Raw genomic sequence first — 24,086 nt, 5'->3', positions numbered from 1 at the left:
ACACAGATCATATCCTTTCAGACATCCTCTGCTACTGTCTCATTTTCTCTCCTTGACTTATCAGAATGATAATTTCACTCTTGTAAGGTGAATACCTCTCTTTCACTGTGTCTCATTTGTTAAATAATATAGCAATCTATCTGCCAGCTCAAAATACGCCCCAGCAACAGGAACTCCGGCCCTGTAGTTTAGCCAGTGATTTGCTGAACCAAATGGTTGTTTCCCACAACCCATAACTGTTACCGGCATCTTCTCCTGTCTTCCTCTCCCTGCTCTTCCTTCCAGCATCTTCCTCACTAACATACTGCTAAGACAAATAATTTGTGTTGGTAGATGTAGAAAAGCTTCTTCTTCCCTCTTCACTAACACGGAAAGTTGGTATCACATCAGCAGGAGTTCTGCAGGAGTAAAGTACTGCTAAAGTTACATAAACCCAACTTTTAAATCCAGCCCTGGCCCTGAACTGTATCAGTCCGTGGCAGAAAGCAGCACAGGGAGCAGTACAGAATCCTTGCACCCAGTGACTCCATCACTACTAACAAATTACACAGAATATGACCTATTCTACAAAGAACAAATAAAAATGCAATCCATCTGTTTCCAAGTAAGAATGATAGACTAAAATTATGACAATTTTGATTCTTTTTCACTTACCAGCAAATACACTTCACTAAAACCAGTACAAAGAAGCAAAGATATTTTTCCAGTCTACAATATCATTATTTTTAAATGTTAAGGACAAGATATCAGTACTATCCACTGTATATTGTATGTGGGATGTTTTAGGATTTTGTTTGTATTTTTCAGTCATTGTTACAGCAGAGCTGGAAATGAAAACATACAATCTTGTTGCTCTCTCAAATGTGTATGTATTGGATAATCAGATTCACACTTAAGTAATTTGGCAGATCTTGCAGGTTTTATTTTTTCCCCAGTGCAAAGTCAATATTACTACCTCTCTGTCATTTAGCTGAGTTCTCTGGTAATGATCCCTACTGAAAATATAACACTTGCAACAGTAAAAATCCACTTTGCCAAGTGTGGAGTACAGCTGTGTGCTGTGATATCCTAGGGAAAGGATTTTAATAATTTTTCAATTGTGCAATAGATATTTGCTAACATGTTACTCTTGTGAGACTGGAAGACCCACTGAAGATGTTGTTTACAGCTTTTTACAAGCAGGAGAGGAATTCTACTGCCATTCTTAATAGACCTCAACTCAATTGGAGAGGGTCTCATTTCATTAATTTGCTGCAGAAATTTAACAAAAGCAGCATTAGGGGGGCAGCTGTGAGGTAGGAAATAACATTTTCATGGGAACAATGCTTGCGGCCAGTGCACATACCGATCTGCCAGTTCACATCACAGAGAGACACTGCAGGTTCCAAACTGTAATGACTTAGTCTCCTGAGATTCACATGGTCAAAAATTATCATCTTAACTCATTTGTTATAAAAATCTCTAATAGCTACTGGACTGACTTAAACATTAGGTTTATTTTATTGAAATTCTAACAAGAAAGTTGGTGGGAAACAGTAAAGCAGTGATAGTAATGTATTTTATTATTTATATTACTATTCAAAGAAAACTTGTGTGTGCATCTCAAAACAAAAGTAACAATATTTTTATAAGAATTATCTGTTTCAAAGGTCTCTTTCATTACAAATCGGAAATACCTTGCCTGTTACAGTACATAGGTTGACTTGAACTGGATTTTCCCCACTCTGCTAGATATCAAGCTCTGCACACTGCTTCATCATTATAAATTAATGAATCAAGCTCTGCACGCTGCTTCATCATTATAAATTAATGATGTATATCTTTTCCTATATTATGCCTGGCATTTTTTTTTAATACAAACAAATTTCAAAATTGTTTGGGATCAGACCGTTGGACTACATACCAAACATTGCCACAACAAATGAGTGATGCAGAAAAAACACTGCAACAGATGACTCTTTCCAAACACTAGCAGTTGAATTCTTCACAGAGCTTCAGAGATTTTTGATGAAAGTTCTCACCGTGTCTGAGAGAATAATCAGCTACTTCTTATGTAAAAATACAATTTATAACAATTTAAAAAATTATAGCATCTTTTTAATTTGAATTAAATTAACATTATAATGAACATTACTATATTCATATTCATCCACTGTTGATAAACTTTCAAGTTTTCCTTTAAAAAGTTACAGAAAAGTTTTATTACCCTGCTAAAAGTAGTGAATCTTGGAAGATATCCCTTTCTTTGATACAGTGAACTAAACCAGCCATTTACTACGTGTGAATGCAAAAAAGGCCTAACAAGAACACTGAAGTCCAAAAGTCTTGCATTAGTCAGCTGCCATATTTACTTGTAAATATAAGCAGTCCATATGAGCTCTGAAGGCTTGGCAATAAAGTAAGTTCTAAACAGACAAAGTAAGTTTTTAATAACATTCAAAATCTGAGTTAGAAAGCGTCATCTTTAACCCAACCTGGCAAAGAAGCAGTTGCATTTGTAAAAGCATGTTAACAAAAAGCTTGCTGAATTAAAACTGACAGGGAGCAACCTGATTTAATTGAGAGCGCTTCTCACATAGCTGCACCTTGCACGTACTTAATCTGAAAGTTAAATGCTATGTGCTTATTCAAATGTACTGTTGAATTACAGTCTTCCAACAGAGAAAGAAGAGAGGGGGGTCATTCTGTTTTCTATATTAACAGTGCTGGATAAGTCACAAGCTACACTGCAAGCTTGCTTAGTGCTGCCCAGATTTGCTCCTTGAAGAAGGGCTAAAAAGAGCTCTATGAAATGAAAAGCAAGCAGTGAATTGATAAGCAAGACTTAAAATCTGCTGTGTGTTTAAGACATAAAACCACCAGAGAAATAATGCAAAATCAAGTTGGGAGAGTGAGAAAAATTTCAGACTTGAAGGCATAAATGCTCGAAAATACATAGAGGTAAGAAACATCTTGTGTTGCTTCAGGGTAAGAGGAACCATGATTTATCATCTTTACTTGCAAAACTGAGATTAGCTATAAGGAAGATTTTCTTACTTATAAAACACGTTGACAGCTAGAAAACTTTGGAAGATAGACGTACAGGAAAGGGACAGGGTGCACAACTGAGATTACATTAAAGGAAAAATCACATAGCATCACAGATCTAGAGCTGGACAGGGAAGGGTCAGGTATTCCAAAAGGGCTTTATTTAAATAAATTGCTGTATTCAATATGGATTGAATATATTGCAGCAGTATACAGCTGCATGTATACTTCACTCATGAAAGACTGGATTGCTTTGATTAGTGCTGTGAAATGTGGATGTGCCCATGCTCGTTGTACTGTGTACGTGTATGTGTGTGGCAGCGAGCATCTAAAGAATAAAGCAACTCCGACGTTTCCTTCATTCCTTGTAAACTCGGGTTGCTTGAGGACTCTGAAAAATCAGGGTCAGAATAAGCACTGCCAACATCTCACAAGCCCATAGCATCTCTCTGAATTGATCTTCTGGGACTGAGAGCTAAACGGACACGAGCAAGAGATCTGAAGCCATAATTACTTCAACCAAAGAGACATTATCTGGGACATCATGATCTTGCCTGCCTGACTTCTGTCACTTTGACAAAATGACTTTGAGTCACTTTGTGCCTCTGGGGGAAATCAGAAAAGCATACAGAAAAGTTAAGACCATCATTAAAAGAAAATGTGAGGAGACATGGCTTACAACTTCCCGAACACAAGCCTGCAAACCTTGTTTTGCTGACCTGGGCAGGACAGGTCTGTGACCAGAGCTCCCTGCTGAGGCCATGTGCCCCTTGCACACCATGCATGTTTGGAGCAAAGGTGCCTCTTGCTTACCCTGGGCCTCCATATGAATCATGCTTGTGTTACGGCTACGACCTGGGAAGTGCTGGGCTCCCGGTGGCATTTGTAGGGAAATACACAGGGTTATTTCCTGCTAGGGGCCACCCGATGACAAATGACCCCGCTTGTTTAGGTAGCACCTTATGGACCTTATAGATTAAGAGGATTTTTAACACCATGCAGGTACAGTGATAGTACTGAACCAAAATGTTCAGATGCTTGGTCAAATAACATTAAAATCAGATAGATGGCAATGGCAAACTACTGGCACATCATCTTACCGTAGGTATTAAGTATGCAATGGTAAGACCAGCACGGGAGCCCTGACCCTTCCTTAAAATATCATACGTGCCAGATAGGTCTGGCAATGTGTTTCAAAGGCACTGGCACAGAACCAGTAACTATGTTTTTATAATACTTTTATGAACTAACAAAAAAGAGTTTGTGTTTGTTTCTTAGCAGGCTAAGTGATAAACTTACTAATTATTTTTAATGAAGTACATTTAGAGGAATCAGTAAAGAAACTATATTACAGAATCTTTTCACTTTTATGTTAAAACAACACTCAGGTAAAAATAGTAAAAACATACAGTGCTAAGACAGAACCACTGAATCATAATATCAAAGAAAGAAAAGCCTGATGAGCTCCAACATTCAGTTCCTTGTTTTTGCAAGTTTCTACATCACCCTTAGTTATTGCTATTGCTATTCTCGTCCACAGACCTGTTGTGATCGATCCTCTAAAAACTGAGATAAAAAGTCTGTCTATTGAAGAGCTTATGATTCAATCTAATTTTAAATATCTTCATGAGTCTTTTTTAACACACGCAAAACTGCAAAACCTAATTTCAACAGTTATAGCTGCTTCAAATTGTCATTTTAATTTTACTTTTCATCCCTACTTTCCTGCATGTCTACAGAGCTTTCCATCTGCACCTCATTTCTTTTTATTTTCAAACTACTGATGCACAGGTTTTAAATAACCTTTAGCAACAGGAGTACATCAGTGCTTTCTGCATCACAGGTCAGAGCTGACTTAGCAGACGTTAAAGAGCAGGCCACATTCAATGGAGAGGGAAGTAGTCTCAATGATAATGTGTTGCTCTCAAAGAATAAATGTCTGAGTTCCCTGCTGGGCACCATATATCAAAGCTGCAGACTGTTCGAATGAGGTATTTTCACTGTTCACCTGTTAATAATGTGTACTTCTGAATTCGTCACTTTATTATTTCCCAGTGGATCAAAATACATTTCCTAGTTGTAAAGGAGTCTATACAGCTTTTGTACTTTGAAATAACAGGAAAAAATGGGTCTCCAAGGGTTTCATAGATGGTGACAAATAACTTAGAAACAGATGACTTTGCTAGATTTTTTAAATTATTTGTTTTCTACTTTCAGTACAGATTTTGCAACAAATACATGAATTCATACAGTTCCTTTCTGAAACATTGGCATTTTTTTTCCTTTTCCATAACATTTTTCCAGAAGTCACAGATAATCTTTTTCTGCATGTCACCTACAAAAGTGTAGAAAACCAAATGGCCAAATTATTGACTATATGTATTGCTACAGACCCAGTAGCTATATAAATTTACAGCTTTTGAAGATTTGCCTCACTGTGGAATACTAAAGATAAAAAGCTTACGTCAGAAAGTAGTGGCTTTGAATCTGTGCTTCACATGGGGAAAGAATTCTCTGTGAACTGCTAACAGACTCTACCCAGCCCAATAATACTAATGAAATCTTGCTTTAAAAAAAAAAATAAATTTTGGTCCTCTGATTTCAGAGTCACAGACCTGCAATACATAAGCAGCTCTCTGCTTACCTAGTCAGAAGTGTGCAGAAGAGTTTTGTTAGAAGGACACAAAATGAAGTTGCTGCTTTTTGCTCAAGGACTCTGTCCATCATACCTATCCCAGCATCCTGAGTAACAGGACATATTGCAGCTGAGAAGAGCTGGCGAACATTGTACTGCAACCTACCATTCTAAACCCAGGAATGGCAAGATCACTTTGTTGTGATGTTAAAAAAAATGTTAGAACAACATATTGGGTTAAGAGCTGCAGGAAGCTGCCTGCTGACGTGCTTTGCCTGAAAAATTACATGAACATTAACATAACGGTATCCAAGTTATCTCTCTCCCCTCGTGGCAGAAATTATTTTGGATGAACCTTATCTCTGCGTATGTGTATATATCTATATAGCTAGACCTCTTGTGACCATAGACTGCCCATACTGCAATTTTGCTAAAGGACTGATCATGCAGTGGGGAAAGAGTCTCAGGCTACAACTTTCCCTTACAAACACATGGCCTGTTTGGCTAGAAAGGTCAGGCACAATTAACTTCTTTCATCTAGCAGTGCAGTGGGAGCAATCATTACAATAATTCTGAAATAGCTTTAAGAGACCAAACAGCACATGCATATTGAAAATGGATTCTAGATGCTTCCTATCTTTTGCAGTTTTGGATAGTTTTACCGTAATATAGATTTTCAAAAAATGTTACTAGCTTCCACCCTTGTGACAGAGCTTGCACAGACTGAATTAACATGCGTTTTCATCCAGCTTTGCAAAACACTGCATTTAACTGATAATAGATGCAATCACAGTCGAAGGCTCATAAAAACTGAAATAACAAGATTACAATATAATGGAAAACTAAGGAACAAATACTCATCAGGTATCAGTTTTAAAACTTACAAATTAAATTCTTTAAAGATTTTTTTTGACTGAATGACTGAATGACATATAAGAACTAGAAAGTGAATTTGAAATGAAACTTTATAGCCAACAAGGGAAGGAGCACAGAGAGCATGAAGAACCGCTAGGAAGAGAAAAAAATTTGTATCTGAAGAAATTCATTACTTAAAACTACATCCTGCACTCTGTTTCTTGCATCTTCAAGTGCCTCTGCAATATTACACCCCAGCTGACTTTTTCTACTACAAATTCTCCTTCCTCAGTTGTGTCATCTTCCTACTTAATCAGCTCTATTCTTTCTACTGTCCTTTAGCAGTCACTTCTTTTTTTTCACATGGGATGTCATTGATTTCTCCCGATACGTAGCAAAACCACATGACTGATTCTTCTGTGCTGTCTCTGCATTCTTCTCTTTATACATTTGTTTTCTTTCCTTTGCCCCTGTCATAGACGCAGAAATTTATCACTGGACCCCTTCCTCAAATGTTTGATTTGCCTAAGTAGTAGTATGCTATCTTCTGATTTCCTTGTCCCCCATGCCTCTCTCCTTATTCTTACCTCTAGCCACATCACTGGCTCTTTCCCCAAATCATAGAAACATGCTTTAGCATATCCCTTCAGAAGTAATGCAGTACCTCTGCTCTTGCTCTCATCAGTTCTGCAACTACAGCCACATTTCCTTTCTCCTTTTCATCTCCGAATTAATTGAGCACATTGTTTTATGTAAATCTCTTGAGTTCTTGTTTTCCAATTCCATTTTAAACCCTTTCCAAACAACTGTCTTCCCCTTTTTACATTCAGTTGAAACTGCCAAAGTCTTAAGTGATTTCTTAAGATTTCAGAAGTGCAGTTCCCTGCTTTGCTTTGCTACAATTAGCCATGCTCTAATATGTTACTTCCCTTAGTTCCCACAGTTCATACACTCCCAATTTTTTCTTTCATTAACCTCTCATTCAAAATGTGCTCTAGTAGATTCTCATTTTTTGCCCACCGAGTTAACTGTGACAGTCCCACAGGGCTGTAGCACTGTCTCCTCTGTCCCTGTCCCTCAGGCATTGTCTCATTATCAATGACATCAAAGTATTATCCCTTCTGCAGTGAACACTCCCTCTCATCTCCCTTGTCTCCTCCTGCCTACACTAAAACCTTTCTTTGGCACCTCCTTGTGAATCGCCCATCTCAGCAAAATATCATTAAACTCAGTATTTCACTCCAAGATCTCTTGTCTCCTTCTTCTCCCAGTCGTGTGGATCATGTGTGTCATTCAGAATGGTTATCTGGGCAGGCCTTTTAATTCAGGCTTCATATTAGGTCCACTTTTTTGTGACTTGTGCATGCTTCCTGTTTCACATCTCTACCCTCTCTGTCCACCCACACAGCTAATTGCTTTGTCCACTCTCTCACCATTTCAGATGCCAGCTACTGCCATGCTTTTCTCCAGCCCTGGCAATTTACCTAACCTAACCCCTTCCAGGACACTGTAGGAAAGATAAGTTTCATAACCTTTCAGTTTGGCTGTCACCTTTCTCCATACATCAGTAAAAAACTATACTCTCTTTTATCTAGTTCTACATAATTCATCTTTATTTTCCAGTATTTTAGCAGTTGTTCTTTATCACATTTATCTTCTCACATTCAAGACTGAAAGAACAGCTCCTGCTGCTCATCAGACTTGCCCCATCATCCACTAGATATATTTTTAGTAAGCACCTCATGTTTTTTCCTCATTGACTTTAATGCTTGAAAAGAGTTCTCCAGAAACCTTCACAATTATTTTCTTTCTTCAAATCTCTTAGTACTCCCTGTTGCCAAGATGTCCCCGATCTTGTGTCATGTGGAACATTTCTTAATTCCTCTGTGTTTCCCTCTCTAGACTAATGTGTCATCTCATGATTTAGACTCTGTGTGCTTGGAACAGAGGTTGTATTTTTCTTCTGTATTTCAACAGCATGTAGCAGAGTGAGATCCTGCTCTGTGATTACAATTGCTGTGTATTCATATGATAAAACAAATCTATTGTGATTATCAGAACTAATGCTTAGGATTGATATTTAGAAAAATAAGGAAGGTTAAGATTTAGAGCAGACTTAAACAGATTTCCTGCAATAAAAATTATGAATAATCACATATTAGAACTAAGAGGGCTTTTTTTTCTCCTTGAAATCATCAGGGGGCTGGAATAAGATAAAATGCCAGGGAACTGTACATAAGGCATCCTTAAAAATTGCAACAGGGAAGCTTGATCCACGCTTTCTGCTTACTGACACTTATCGCCAAGAAAGAACATAATTATGTTTTCCCTATAGGTCAACCATATGCCAAGGTTTAGTTTTACAAGGTTTAATGAAGGCAAAATCTGATGCTGCAGCTATTTCTGCCAAAAAAAGGTTTATTGATTTATTGTGCTTCAGTGCTCCAAAAGCTAAAGCAGCTTATTGCACTGAGGGACTCTTTAAAATAGGCATGGGATGGATCCATGATATCTGCCTTCACGGTCATTTAAGTTACATTGAACCCACCTATGATCTCAGCAGATTGAAGCCCTTAATGTGACTGTTACCGTTACAAAGTACATAAGCACAGTGACATCAAGAGGTATGATGTGTCCTTAATAAGCTAATTTTTGATGCTGGAGTGATTGAGAGCAGCCCCCACATTCCAGATTGCCCAGAGGAAAGGTGACTGCTGTTCAACTAAAGATGTACCTCTGAAGTAAAAATGTACGTTGAAAATTCCCGTCTGCAATATAACTTTTCTTGAAGTCCGGGATCTCAGGAACTAGATGACAAGTTACTATTGTTCTGTGATGGATGAACAGGCTGCTTTGATTCTATTGGGTATCTCCAATACCGATTGATATTTTTAATTATTAAATAACAATTTGGTGACTGTTTATATTGGTGGCATGTCTGAAAATATATCTTTTATATATATATATATATATAAATTTATTATAAATTGCAAGGTATAAGGTATTTTATAAATTGCCAAAGAAGTGAGAAGGCGGCACTGAATTTACAACAATGCTTTGGGTCAATTCTGCCTTCAGGTTTGTGCACTGAATTCACAAGTCATGGTATTTCAATGTGTTAATCATGCACAATTGTATATGGATGTATAGATGTACCTATACCTGTACTTATACAGGAATCAATTTGTACTTTGCAGTTTGTTTCTTACCCTAGAAGCATGTTCAGACAATACTGAAAAGATGAGCATTTATTGTACCATGGGGAAAAAGAAGGTGGATATAGAGAAACTTCCCTTTTTATTCACAATTTACATACTGAAAGTAGCCAAAACATGCAAAGTGGGCAAATAATACCAAAGGCTGATTTCCACACTGGGAACCAAAATCTGACAAAAACAAGTGTCACTGCAGAGCAGTCACTTAAAATATTTTGTTTCTCTAGCAGGTAGGGACTCCCTACTTCTGCTGCTTCTTCCTGAGGGCAGGGAGCAGACGAACAAGCTGGCATGGGGAACAAGAAGTTGTTTCTCAGAGGACTTTATTTTCTGTGGGGACAGCATTTTGGCTGAAGACTAACCTGAGTGAAAGCTGGAAACCAGGAACAGGGTCATGCTTTCTGAGAGACAGGACTTCCAGATCCACTAAACTGGGAACTTAGTGGGAGCCAGGAGAGAAAAAATCTTTAAAACATCTTTTCCCACATTACCAGTTAGCAGTCCCTGGAACATGTATGCCAAGGTAGTCTTAAAGACAACTGTTTCTAAACTTTTGCTGAATTCTAAAATGCATTCACATGAGTGAAGGAATGATGTCCCTTAATATATAAAAGCAGTAGTATGGCTATACTGGCCTATACCATCCCAGATGGAAAGCTGTGCATTTTTATTCTCTTTTTGTATCACCTTTTCTTTGTGCATGTCTACGTGTGTGTGTGTGTGTACAGGCATGTACACACATAATTTTGTAGCAAAGGAAGAAAGTGGACTGCCATAGAGCACTCTGTGCTTACCCTAGTACGTATGAGCATAGTTTTACACACATGTTACCTACAGGTTGTGCACAATTAGCAGGTTAAACTTTTTTTTTTTTTTTTTTTTCTGAGATTTTCAGCCATTCTTGTGTAGGTGAGAGGGGGTTCAAGAATACTCAGCAAATCTCAAACTCAATTTTTGCTAATGAAGAAAGAAGGAATATCGTATTTCTCTTAATGCAAATTACATAGATTTTGCAATACAAAATGTCACCCATTTACATTAAAAGTCATGGTTCAAAGGAATTGTAGTAAAATGTATGAATCTAGGACATTATCTGATAAAACTGTAGCCAATTGTGCTGAAATGTTTCTGGACACAATACAGCAGCAGTGGTACATGACCCCTCCACAATACAGAAACCCATGACAGTTATTCACATGGAATAAAAACAATGGAAAACTCTGCTTATCCACGTTGATTGTCAGTCAATATGCACATTTATCAGCCTACACAAAGAGGATTTAAAAAAAAATATCCAAATTCTCTCCTTTAGTACTGCCACACATGAAAGTAAAGATGGTTTTGATATCGATGAGATATCACTCAAGAAAGGAATTTCCCCTGAAATAATAATTCAAGCAGGGAATATAATGAGGAATCTTAAAATTTCTATTGGTTATTATATTCAAACCCAAACCAATTGGTCTAAACCAATTAAAAAAAAAAAACCCAACAAATTAAAAAGAATATGCTGTAGCTGCGTGCATAATAATGAGTCAAGTTAGTATGCTGAATCATTTGGTATGCAGAACAAGTTCACAGAAGCTGAGAGTAAAACTTGCTTAAATATGAAATCATCATGTTTGAAACCAAAAAAAAGCTGCAGAGAACATGGACAACAAGCTAAGCAAAAGGAAAAAAAGGAGAAGACAAATAGGGTTCTGGTACAGGAAGAAGAATAGGTCTGTAGAAACAGAAGTATATTTTACCTGTCATTCTCTTTCCCTTCCTCAGCTTGGTCTTCTTGAGCTTTTTCATCATGCCCTGATCCTTTGACTTCCTGCTTATCACAGTTCTCTGTCACTTCTTGCCCTTCCCCTTTTTCATTAATTTCTTGCTCCTTTGCTTTTTCCGCCTCCTCCTGCTCCTCCTCCTCCTCCTCCTCCTCCTCTTTTTCTTCCTCCTCAGGAAATATTCCACCTTGTTCATTCCCTTCCAGCCCTCCCTCTTGTTTTCCCTCTATATCCCTTTTCCTTCTGAAGTCAAAAAAAATTGAAAGAGGCATGCAAAAAGAAAAAAGAAAAGAATAAATTAAAGTTAAAGTCATGGAGAAGAGCATGCATGAACTCACAAGAAAGGAAATGCAAAAGAAATTAAATAAAAACTGACAGATGGAAGCAGTCATAAGATAAATCATGTTGGCTAAGACCTCAACATCCTTGGGACATTGTCTTAGGATGGTGTCTAAGTCCCTTTTTAAATAAAAGTTGCGTGCCAATACATCACATTTAGAAAAGTATACATGACTGTATGACAGAAACAATGTGGTCTTAACAATGCTCATATAAGCAGATGTTTAAATAATCTTTTCAAATGCACCATTTCTCTCAAGAAGAAAATTTTCTGAGAATTAATATAGGCTGACATTGAATTTTGCTGAGATATGCAGGTGGGTTACACCTCAGAAGGCAAGAAAAATGATCTTTCATTCCTTCTACAGCCAAAGCTCCTCTGAGTGTGCGCAGGGCACAGGCAAAGGCAGCACTGTGCTTTGCTAACAGATACACCATATACATCTTGTTGAAGAGTAGTGCAACAGTTGTATGCCTACAGTTAAACTGGACTAGTGTTATGTATTATATAAGTTGAATTAATCTGTGTAACTATTAAATAAGACTTCTATAAAACTTCATCAGCTTTGGCTTAAAAGGTGCCTGTGACATTGCCAGCATGACTTTTCAAGTTAAACTGTCTTTTCAGCCATATTAAGTATTTTACAAAATGTTTTTTCAGAAAGTGCAAGTTTAAGTGTATCTAATGCTTGCTGACAGCATATGTTTGTTATTTTAATGTATGCTATTATAACCCAAGATGACAAAACTTGGCTAAAAAGAAATACCACGAAGTCCTCAAAGAGCATTAGATGAAGAAGACATTTAAACCACTGTTTTACAAACTCCCTGCAAATTTCAAGCCAGGCAAAAAAATAACTTCAAATAAAAATATTGACAAATGTTCAGTTACTTAAATTACTTGGCTATGGCTGGCACTACAGCTCGTCACGCTCACCTTATTTTCTTGTTTCCTCTTGGACGCTCGGACTGGACAGACATGTAGCTTGTACTGCTGAAACGTGAAGCGCTGCTTGTCCGTGACACAGCGGAGACATCACTGACATCGCTGTCTGAAGACTTATTGGAAATGTTGTCTGAGCCTCGCTGAGGATCCCGTCCTGACCGATACTGTAACAGCAAAGGGACAAAGATACAGATGTTGTCAGTGACATATTACCACAAATCAGCTGTGGAGCTGGTCCCTGATGCTCTCTTAACTGCCTTTGTCAGACTGCCTGAATTTTTCTAATGAAGTTCTCAACTGGTAGAGAATACAAGTTATGTCTTGGCTTCTGTTCATTTTACTCTGTTTTGCTATCCCATTCAAGGTATTAGCTCCCCAGCCTCACCCACAGAGTGGCTTGTACAAAACTTCTAACTCTTCCAAAGGTTTCACAAACCTTAGAAAAGACATCTAAACCATCATAGAATACTCTTACCATAACACTTTCACCAGTGCAAGAAAGGAAAGCAGAGAGACTTGGTGACTTGCCCATGATTACTGAGCTCATGAAAGATTGAACAGGAGACAGAATGTGCTTGGCACATTCTATAAAATACACATCTCTTTTGGGGGCTAGCCTATTTACAAGAACTTCCACTTCAGCAATGTTAACAATTATACCTTTTTAAAGTAAATAGGTGAGATTATCAATGCAAAAGACAAAGTGGTGTTGCAGCTGTGCAAACCAGCCCCACATCCTGCTGAACTGCTGGGCTGCGAAGTCTGAAAAGATGGGACAGGGCTAGAGATAATTTGTGCTGACAGTGTATAAATGCCTCAGAAACTAAAAAATTACAACGGTTTTCGAGCTTGTCAACAGTATATTCCAAACAGAACTGACAAGTGACTGGTGATCAGCAGTAAGCACATACAACATAAAGCAGTGTTGTGCAGAGGTATTCAAACTAGATGTGAACAAAATTTTATGGCTGTTTGTTCTCGTTAAACAAGTTAGCTCTAATTTAATGCTAAGTCTGTGCCACTCTGCATTGCACTGTGTGAAGATATAATAAATAGCAGAAAGATATTTTTCCCTCTCCTCTTCATATACAGACATTCCTGTGTATACAGAAATCTGTCAAAATTTTGGCAAGATTTTCAGAAATATAGTACTGCAAGATCCATTGTTGATGCTCACCAGGTAATTGTTTGACTGACATAGAAAGAAGACAGTATGGAAAGACGTGAACAGCAGCACAAACAGGACTGGAAGAAAACAACGGGAGAAAATAATCTGTATAATATATCAGTGGCTTGCTGGACTCTGAGGATGGCAACACTGGACTGAGCCACCTGGAGGAAATAATTTGTAATGTAATGTGGCAGACTTGTGTGGTACTGCAGAAAAGAAGGGTGTCTAGGTTTAGCTATCAAATTTGCTTCTTTTTTTATAGTTCTAGAATAACTGCCTTTCATGAGGTAGACACATCATTTGCTTCTGTTCTCTTGCAAGGCATGTTACACTGAGAAGTATTCTGAAGGACTGTGCAGTGTCCAAATAGCCTTTCAGAATAGCATTTGAGTGCCTATTTACCCCAAATGAATTTTACACTTAGAAACAGTAAGTTATTTTGCCCGTTTTAAGACAGGGAAATGAGATAAAGACAAGAAAAAATGCTTGTGCAAGTTGCACTGTGCACCCGTGGCAGATGGTGACCAAAGCACCGCCTGAACTGCACGCATAGCTAAAATGGTTGCACACGCTGCGGCTGGCTTCCTGATCTGTGCTGGTTTATACAGTAAAATTATATACAGCTTCCCGATTTCATACTGATCTGTACAGTATTAGTGTTCATTGACAAACCACTCACCCCCTCCCCACCCTTCAAGTGTGAGACATCGACAAACCACTCACCCCCTCCCCACCCTTCAAGTGTGAGAGTGCACTTAGCTAGCCGTAAACTCACAGGGTTTTTCTGTGCTTACGTTTAAGTGTTGTAATATTTACTGACTGGTTTTATTGGTGCCATTAATATTATTGCTTGATAAAGATGACAGTACCTATTACTATTGATATATTCACTTGGCACATACAAAGAATGATTAAACAGCTGTCCTTATCATCAGAGATAATGGAACATTATACCAGAATAAAAGGATTTTTCTTTTTCAGCATCTGCTTTTAAAAGAGCAACTACTTAGCCCTTTGGAGAAGAAAAAAACAACTATGCCTAGTGAAATGTCTGAATACTGAGTCTGATCTGATCAGTTCCACCCACCTAACCCTCCCTAGAACAATTCTCCATTGAAGACAAAGTTATGTGTATAGTTTGTGTTGATTTGGCCTAAAACTACAAAGACTGGGAAGTACAGCCTGGTGTACTGGGCTACCAACACACACTATAGAAAAGGCAGCACAGAGCTGCCCTCAGGCAGCTTCTGTATTTGCCAAGGCTCCCAAGCAGATGTACTTGCCATGCTGAACTCTTGCTGCCAAGGCTACGCTGCTCCTGGCTCCCAACAAAGCTGATGTACAGCAAAGTTGTGTATGCCTATGTGAACAGCTGTCATAGCACCAGTGGCTAGTGACCTCAGACACGGACACACCGCTAGCCTTACAGACCTAACGTGGCTATCCTTAGTGTCAGATGTAAATAATTGATGGAATTGTTAATTACATTCCAGTTAGGGGATAGATAGTTACTTGTGCTGGTTCATCGAATAACAGACCTCAGCCTGCAGAACCCACACTGAGCTTGCCAAGCACTATCTGGAAATGAGCCCTTCTAAATTAAATACATGCAAGCAGCATTAAGTAGCAAACAGTATCAACATTGCATAGTTATTCTAAAGAGTCATTCTTCAGCACACTGAAAGTTTCAAAAACCTGTGGGTTTGGTTCTGTCTGTTTCATTTCCACACCTGGAGAACATCAGTTCTTAAAACATTTTTCATTGCAATGTGATGTATATAACAAATCAGACATTTTCACAAATGAAACAACATTATTGGTTTTGGTTTTTTTAAAGCTAATGTATATATAATAGTAATAATCTAGTGATATACAGTGAAGATTAAGAATTGCTATGGCAAGAAAAGCAACTTAAACGTAAATAATTTTGGAAATATAACATAAAAAAAGATGATCAGATCATTACTTTGTCTCTTTTTTCTCAATCATATGTAAAGGTACATCCTATCAAATGTTTTCAATTGGGTGAGAAGGCATAGAAATATTATTTGACCCTTACTATTTCAGGATGCTTTAGATATGAAACTGGAAAAGTTAATTTATCCTTTCATGAAATCTGAATGTCTTAATATACAATGTTTGGTTTTAAAAGATTTATTTACACATTGTCTGAGTTACAGTCTCAGCATCTGTTAGCTGCCTACCAAAGTAACATCTAGAAGCTGAAACTAAATTGTATTTCTTGCTGGACAAAGCTCAGATACCTCATAGTCATCCATTAAATCTGCTCCAAATTGCTCTTTATTCTGCTGCTAAGGTCTACTTTTGACCTATACCTAATCCAATTTTGTTTAGGAAATGGATTATAATAGCGTATTGCATGTTAGTGTTTCAGTAACTGCAACACAGAAGACAGAAGGAAACACAACTGCTTGTCTGACAGAAGCCATGCTGGCATTTCAGTTTTACATTTGTTTCTTAAATTGCAATTGTGTATAAGGCAGTTTCTGAAGTACTCCTTTGCTCTCTGCCTCAAAAGTAAAATGGCACCTCCACTATGTGAATATTGATTTTTAAGAAGTATTCAGTTCTTTCATATCATATACTCTTACTGTAAAACACAACCATTTTTGCACGGTTTTGCACTATTATTTCTTCTGTTGTTGTGTGGCTAAAGCTGCCCCAAGGCATTACATCTTCATACGTTTCATACACTTCCTTGTTTTCATTTTCCTTTTTTCTAAATGTCACCTTTTTTCTAAATGACGGTATGATAAGATCAACTATTAGACTGAAAAGGTCATCATTAACCAAGTTCCATCCACCCATTATATCTGAAACACTGCTACCATTTCCCATCCCTCTGCAGGGCTGTCCTACGTACCGTGCTGTAGGAGTTTGCACCATCTGAATGCACACTGCTGGGGAACTGCAGCTCCCATGGCTGGATCCTGGCTGTAGCATGGCCACAGGTTTGGATCATCAGATCCAGCAACTATCCTCTATGGTCCAGTTTCCCTCAGGAGAAAGCATGGGCACAAGAACAGTACGGGAACCTCACACACACTGATAGGTCCCCTGGGTTGGACAATCAGGAGGTCCAGGCTGTGGTGAAGTGTACCCGCCTACTACGCAGGTTAATTAAATACTATTTCTTTTCTTTTTTTCTTTTTTTCTTTTTTAAATAACAGCCCCAGCAGTAGGAAAATTATCTCCTGTCATTCCCCATGCTGGAAATACATGGCTCTTTTATTGGAAGAAGGTTAAATTTTCATTTCCAACCCAATCAAGACTCATATAATAAAGGCAGCATTCTGGCCTTTATGACCCATAAAGCAGTAAGAGTACCCAGCCTCTTCAAGCTGTTTCAACAATAGGAAGGCTGCTGCAAGCAGAGAGGTTGATTAAAAGTCACTTTTGTAGTTTTAATGGTAAGATAATTTTGTCCTGTTTTGCTGTGTTGAAGAATGGGATAAATTTAATGTTATCATTATTACATAAAATTATTACAGATTCTATCAAAGTCGTCTTCAAGTTTCTAAAAACACTTTCCTCAGCTTAGAAAAACAGTCAGCTGGAGACACTAGAAAAGTGCCAGTTAAGTGTTTGTGCCAATACCTTGTAACTGCAGTAAATTAGTTTCCTGTAGTGACAAATTCAAGATTAACACTGAAAAAGCTTTGCTTCCTAATACAACAACCTCTGCAAATGTTTTGACCCCTTTGTGAACTACCACTGTATGACTGACACATAGAGCTACATCTGCTCGATACTTAGTTCTTCAAAAGAAACTCTTTTGGTACTTCTAATTCAAAGGGAGTTTTAAAGTGCTTCATATTGCTTTTATCTATTGTTACCACTGTTCCATCTTGGACTATGCAGTCATGCAGTTGTCCAGGCAATGGAAATTGTCAGTGATTTCCAACCGTCTTTCTATTTTATTATCTCTTTTTTTTTTCTTCTTTTATATAGTCTACTCATCAGTTTTTATTTGCTAGCACTTACATAGGAACATGCAAATCTGCTCAGTGTTTTTACTGATCAAAATGTTGGGAAGATGTTTCAGACAATTGTCCATTGTGCTACTACAAGAAGATTAAAGAACCATTCTGGACTGTTTCAATAGTTCTTTGCCTCGCTGACAAAAGCTCTCAAGCAGCCAGAGCACAGCAATTGTATAAAATGTTCTGTAATTTCAACTGTAGCTTTTGGTGCAAGTTTACAGCCTCTAAAGACATTGCAAGTTTTAGTTAGTACACATTATTTGAATCAATGTTACTGGATTTTTTTATTCTTTCTAAAACCTTTGTTAATGGCTGTCTAATGAACCCTACCATTAAAAATAAAATGAAATACTTATTAATATTTACAATTACAGTACATTTATATAAAGAAAAAGATTCTAAGCAATTTTTTTACAAAATCCCATATACAAATGAATACGTAGAGTGAATACATGTTTATCTGTCACTTGGATACACACAAACCCAGGATGAAGGCTTTGATGAATCTGCCTTTGCCTGTGATTCATACTTAGCCAAGGCAATAATCGGTGCTTACATTTGTCACTCCAGTCAGGGTCCGCCCAGACAACTGAGGTACAGCTAGCCAGGTCAGCCTCTGACAGCCCTGCTTCAGCTATCAGCTGCGCTTGGCATCCACCAGTCCCTTGGGAGATGTAAGGACTGACCAGGGAGATTAATCCTTGCGCTGCTTGGTATTAGGTATATAATAAGCTCCACGATTGCCTTGAGCTTTTCAATATGGAGCTGCAACCAGTTCTAGCTCAGGTCATTCTTGGCTGCTGATCGTGACTTCCGCTTTGTAGTCCTGGATCCTATCCTATCTTCCTCCTTTTTTATTCCTAATACTTGGATCCTGCTTTCTTAACCCTGTATTTTTCTTCTGATGAGTTCCATTGGCACTGTTCCAAACTTGTTCTCCCTTCAGCCAGCTCTTGTTTTGCGTTAGGCACACCTTGACCTCTTGGCCCTGGTCCTACTATTCCTCTCTTGGCATTCTTGTCTTGCATTAGCATAACAGAGAGAGCTACACATGGTGGTGCTACTTCTGAGCAGCAATACGGTGCCTGAACCAGTAAATCTAGCTGGATGTACAGGGAACCACTGTACATCCATTCCTTACTCCACTCCTTATCCAACATCATTTTTTCCCATTGTTCAGAACATTCCAATCTACTTCTACCTTGAATATAAATAACCGACTGTGGCCTCATTTGCAAAACCCACCTTCCAAACCATCCTAATTTCCAATAAAGTTAGGCCACCAATTGAAACATGTCGGTAAAAAGGAATATCAATACTTCTATCAAACATGTGAAAAAAAACCCTACTTCACTTCAAAAGTTCTCACATCTTTCCTTCAGTAGTTTGGTGCCATCTTTTTATCGATTTCACTAACCTACGCTCACATATACTGTCTTGCAAAGGAGTTCCTAAAACTTGATTTCACTACAGAACTAAGCCATGTTGCTTAAAAAAGCATCCAACTGCTAAATTAGCAAATGAAAACTGTACAATAAAAAAGATCCAGCAGGTCAGCAGTGGGCCCTGGCAGCCAAGAAGGCAGCCTTGGTTGTATTGACAGGAACATAACCGATAGACAAAAGGGGGTAATTATTCCCCTCCAGAGTCATTAGACCACATCTAGCATGTTGTATCCAGGTTAGAGACCCAAAGTACAACAATAACATCGATAAGATGGAATGAGTTTATTGGAGGGCCACCAGGATGGCTGGGGCTAGAGCAGCTGCCCTGTGAGAGGAGGCTGGGAGGGCTGCAGTTCTGCCTGGAGAAGTGATGGCTTTGGGAGAAGCCAACAGCAGCCTGCCAGGTCATACAGCAAGGGTGTCAAAAAGAAAGAGCAAGCAATTCACAGAAGCTCTGACTGACTTAAGAAGGCACATTTTTACCATAGGTACAGCGAAGCAGTGGATCAAGTCACCCAGAAAAATTGGGCAGTTTTTGTCCTTAAATATTTTCAAGATTTGACTGGATAAAGCCCTGAGCAACCTGCACTGATCTCACAGCTGACCCTGCTTTAAGTTAGGGGTTGGACTAGACAGCTTCTGAGCTCCCCTCCAACACAAATTACTCTGTCACTCTATGGGTCAAGGTGATCCAGGAGACGAAGAAGAAACTGCAAGGGCAGCAGCAGTGCAGAAGCCACCAATGGATCACTGTCTGAGGACAACTGGAAATCTAAAGGGAGGTAGTGCAGAGGCAAGACAAATCAAAATACAAAAAATCATGTTTCACGTACGTTGGCATGTGGTGCAATTTTTATAAGAACTCCCTAAGTGCACAATATGAAATAAATATAGGAGAACAATAGAAAATATTCTGGGATTACATCAAGGAGAACTTAAAAGGACCTGCAAATATTTTGTAAAGTAGAAAGCAGCAAAGCAGTTCTGAAGAAGTATTTGGGCCTTTTAGTGATCCTGAAAATTAGCTTGTCAACAAGTTTGTTTTCCTACAAAAAAATCTGTTCCTGCAGTCAGTTTCAAAACACCAAGTAGTCTCTTGGTCTGATGTTCTTTTCCATACAACATGATTCTTTTGGAAAATCAAGACAACCTCTAATTTCAGCCGCACTAATATCTGTTCTGAAATTAAGCTGTTACTGATGCAGAATTAATTCACAAAGAAAGTTTCATCCAGTCTAGGGAACTAATTGTTCTTATTTAATCTTACCTTAAGTCAGGACCAAGTTTTAGAAAGTCTGAAAGGAGAGAGCACTGCAAAGTTTCTGCCGGGGTATATATAGTTACCACAGTATTCCAAAGACTGTTCAAAATCACAAAGACACTGTTTAAAATCCCACCTCTCCTATGAAAAACACAGTAGGTAAAAACGTGTTGTTTAAGGTAAAGTAAAAGACACTTTACAATTGTAAATTGTAAAAGACAGGAACAATTCTAAACATCACCTTAAGAACAATACTTATACGGCAATCCAAGATGTGTTACACACTGGAGCAAAAATTTAAGGTTTATAATGGCAGAGCAGGTGTCTCATCATGTCTCATCAAAAGCCACCTTAAAGTCACCACTCACATAGAGAGCTTCTACTGAAAATCAAGGCATTGGGACAGGACTCTGGGACGTGACAATTCATATTAACAAGAGGCTACCAGCACTGTTCTGCTCCTTTAGTAGTATCCTTCATGTGTGTGCTATATAACTAGACATCTTCTTTAAAAACAAAGATAACTGATTTCTATTATCTGTCAAGGAAAGTAACTGAGATTTTTAAGAAGACTGTTTACAGCCTGAATATTAAAGTAAGATGATCTTTTTCCACGGTTCTAGCTGATTCTGTTAGATTAAATGAGGTAGAAGAGAGGTCCAGGCATAGCATACAGCTAGTGTGAAACAGCTATAATTGATTATATAATTTGGAATTAATAGATCTTATGCTACCTGTGGATACACTTCACCTTGTTAGAAGAACTGATGATTCCAACATGCCTTAACAAGTTACAGGTGAACCACAGAATACTTTCATGTAGGCAGAATATTCCCAACAATTTTTGAACAAAAGCAACATCTCGAAGAAATATGAATTTACATAATATGAAGTTAAATAAATAAGAGCATCAAAAGAAGAACCCTTTAATGAGAATTAAGGGTAGAAGAATGTCTAACAATCAGTCCCCCTTTTCTGATGTGGAAGTAATTCAAGAAAGCAGGCAAAATGGAAAATACAACCAAGCTCTTTCTAAGAACTATTTGAAACATTTGCTATCCAATTTCTCTTTCTTACTGCTGACCTTCTCCTGATTTTTAATTGCTATTTAAACGAGGGCAGACTCAGTCACCAAGCTTCACTTTACAGAAACAGGTCCACAGTCTGGCTTCATGATGGTGGGAAATAAATTCTCGAAATCTCAAAATTCTGAGCATCTTTTTTACTGCCACACATTAACTTCTTGACTATTTTATATAAAAGAAAGAAAATATATTTAAAATAGAGATTACCAATCCTTTAGCATTCCAGAACACTTTGCCAAGTCTCCTGAAGATACATCATCATGGACACTGTTCACTGTAAAAAATTTGAGTTGTTCAAGGCAGGGTGACTGGAAAAACACAAGAGCTTCACCATCTACTGTGCAATTGCATTTAACAGTATCTCCAGTGCTTTATCTCCTGCTGCACTTTAGCACGTTTCTTGGGACAAATTGGTGAGCCTGCCCACAGTTAACTCACTTGTTCAATGGGTTCAGTTTCAGTGATAACTCTTAATTCTGTTTCTGTTCCCTTTTGCTCTTCTAACTCTAGCAAATCCTACTTACATTGGATAAACAGAATCAGAGTGTACCTCCTGTATTTGTTTCTGTTACTTAAGTGGTTCACATGCCATTTCTGCCACCACTGCACTCAGAATTTCTTGCACTTTGTGCAGTCCTGCCATCCAGGCAACAGCTTATTTTGTAAGGAGGGTAACAAGGCAGGATTACTGTTTTTAAAAAAATCCTCTTTTGTCTCTGGCTGTTCTACCTAATTTGAGCTTCTTTATGATGTTGTGTTGCTCTGCAAACACAAGCTAGGAAGCCAAACAATATGCGTTTTAGAGTTCTCATTTAACCTGGGTTTTAAAGTACATTTCCATAATTGTTTTGGATCTCTCATAAGACCCTTGGGTCTCTCATAAAAACAAAAATAAAAAATGATGGAAAGGCAACCATCTTTTCTTACCACAGAATTTCTGTTTCATTACACTTTATTTCACCCCAAAATCCTGTTAAGTATTTCAGCGTACCTGATGGTTTGGGAACAGAGATGTGAACTTCCACCTTAATCCTGCTTTCTCTATGTAACATTTAAATATGACTTTTACCAATTTTTTTTCCTGAGACACAGCAACTTCAAAGGAATTCATGCTGAAGAGAACAGCTGGATTGACACATGGGCAATCCGGTGAGTGCTTTTCCCTATAAGCAGAAGTGCCTGAGGACCATAAGTAACACAATTGCTCAAGAGCAGGATATAAATATATCTTTGTATGAATCCACTTTTTAAGTCCTTAAATCCATAGATATCAGAAGGTAGCCTAAAAAAATCAAGCATGATTTGAGGGAAGGTCCCATAATATCTTTTTCTTAATCTCTTATTTTCTCCAATTATTTGGATACATCTTGGAAAATTCCTGTACAATAAGAAAAATATGAGCTCAGCTGATAATTTGCCTACAAATTTTCTGCTGATTCAACTCTAGTTAAAGGTTAAACAAATCCGCAAGATGTAGATATCACCATCTCCTTACCCCTCCATAGGTAAGTTAAACTGCTTAGAAAACATTACTTTTCCCTAAAATGTATTTCCTCAGCAGCTTCACCCTTGTTATGTTGCAACTAGGGGAAAAAAGGCTGCAGGGAGATCCTGAGCTTGCAAACTGCTCCTAGGGAAAAGAAAAAATTGAACTCTCTATTTCTCTTCAGTCATTCTGCTTCAGTTTTCAAAGAGGCAGTAATTAGATGTCTGTAATGTCTGTCATATCACATTGTAAATACTATAATAATTTATCTCTTTGCTTGTTTGCAAGGTTAATTCAAATTCACTTTTACAGAAAATATGCAACACCTATGAACATTACTTACTTCACCTTTACCACATAAAACACTTTATCAGTAGGGTAATAATATGTAACATTTCTGGAAAAGAAACAAAAAATAATTCAGTTGAAACTGTATGAGAAATTTGGATCATTTCACAAGACAGTTACCTATATTGAAACTATTCTGGAGTCACAAACTTCTGGGAATGTTTTTAAAGATCTTTAATGCCTACAAATTATTAGAAACCTTGACTTTCATTTTACAGATAATTCCTTAGCAGAGCATTTCCTAAATTTATGTGACTAGGAATTAGCTTAGAAGTGGGAAAGGAAATGTTTCTAATTGCCACCTAAAACACACCCGAGGCACTTCTTTGCAATTCTTGAAACTGAATGTCAGCCTTGTTACCAGAAGTGAATTTACATTATTGTCTCTTAGATACAGAAAACTATGTCATAGTGTTTCTAATTTTGCTTTTAGAAAATTAGAATCATATTAAAACTAAGTAAGGTGCAGATATTATTAATTAGATAGTTGCTTCAGA

The 24,086-nt window shown here is 37.8% G+C and overlaps 1 protein-coding gene across 50 annotated transcripts in view; it reads right to left on the bottom strand.

The window, feature by feature from the left end:
• RIMS2 (regulating synaptic membrane exocytosis 2) overlaps positions 1-24,086 on the bottom strand; it is a 485,006-nt gene that overhangs the window by 63,310 nt on the left and 397,610 nt on the right. For 41 of the 50 annotated variants that reach the window (XM_040587585.1, XM_040587587.1, XM_040587592.1 and 38 more), the window contains 2 exons: positions 12,781-12,953; positions 11,481-11,747 (listed from right to left, as the gene is read on the bottom strand). In XM_040587585.1, coding sequence (XP_040443519.1) covers positions 11,481-11,747; positions 12,781-12,953 — 440 coding nt within the window. The remainder of the gene's footprint in view (positions 1-11,480; positions 11,748-12,780; positions 12,954-24,086) is intronic. The other 9 variants (XM_040587603.1, XM_040587605.1, XM_040587616.1 and 6 more) reach the window with 1 other exon arrangement.

Source organism: Falco naumanni, chromosome 3 (genome assembly GCF_017639655.2).
Source record: "Falco naumanni isolate bFalNau1 chromosome 3, bFalNau1.pat, whole genome shotgun sequence".
NCBI lineage: Eukaryota > Metazoa > Chordata > Aves > Falconiformes > Falconidae > Falco > Falco naumanni.
The sequence above is the reverse complement of the archived record's forward strand: the minus strand, read 5'-3'. Positions and strand labels throughout refer to the sequence as shown.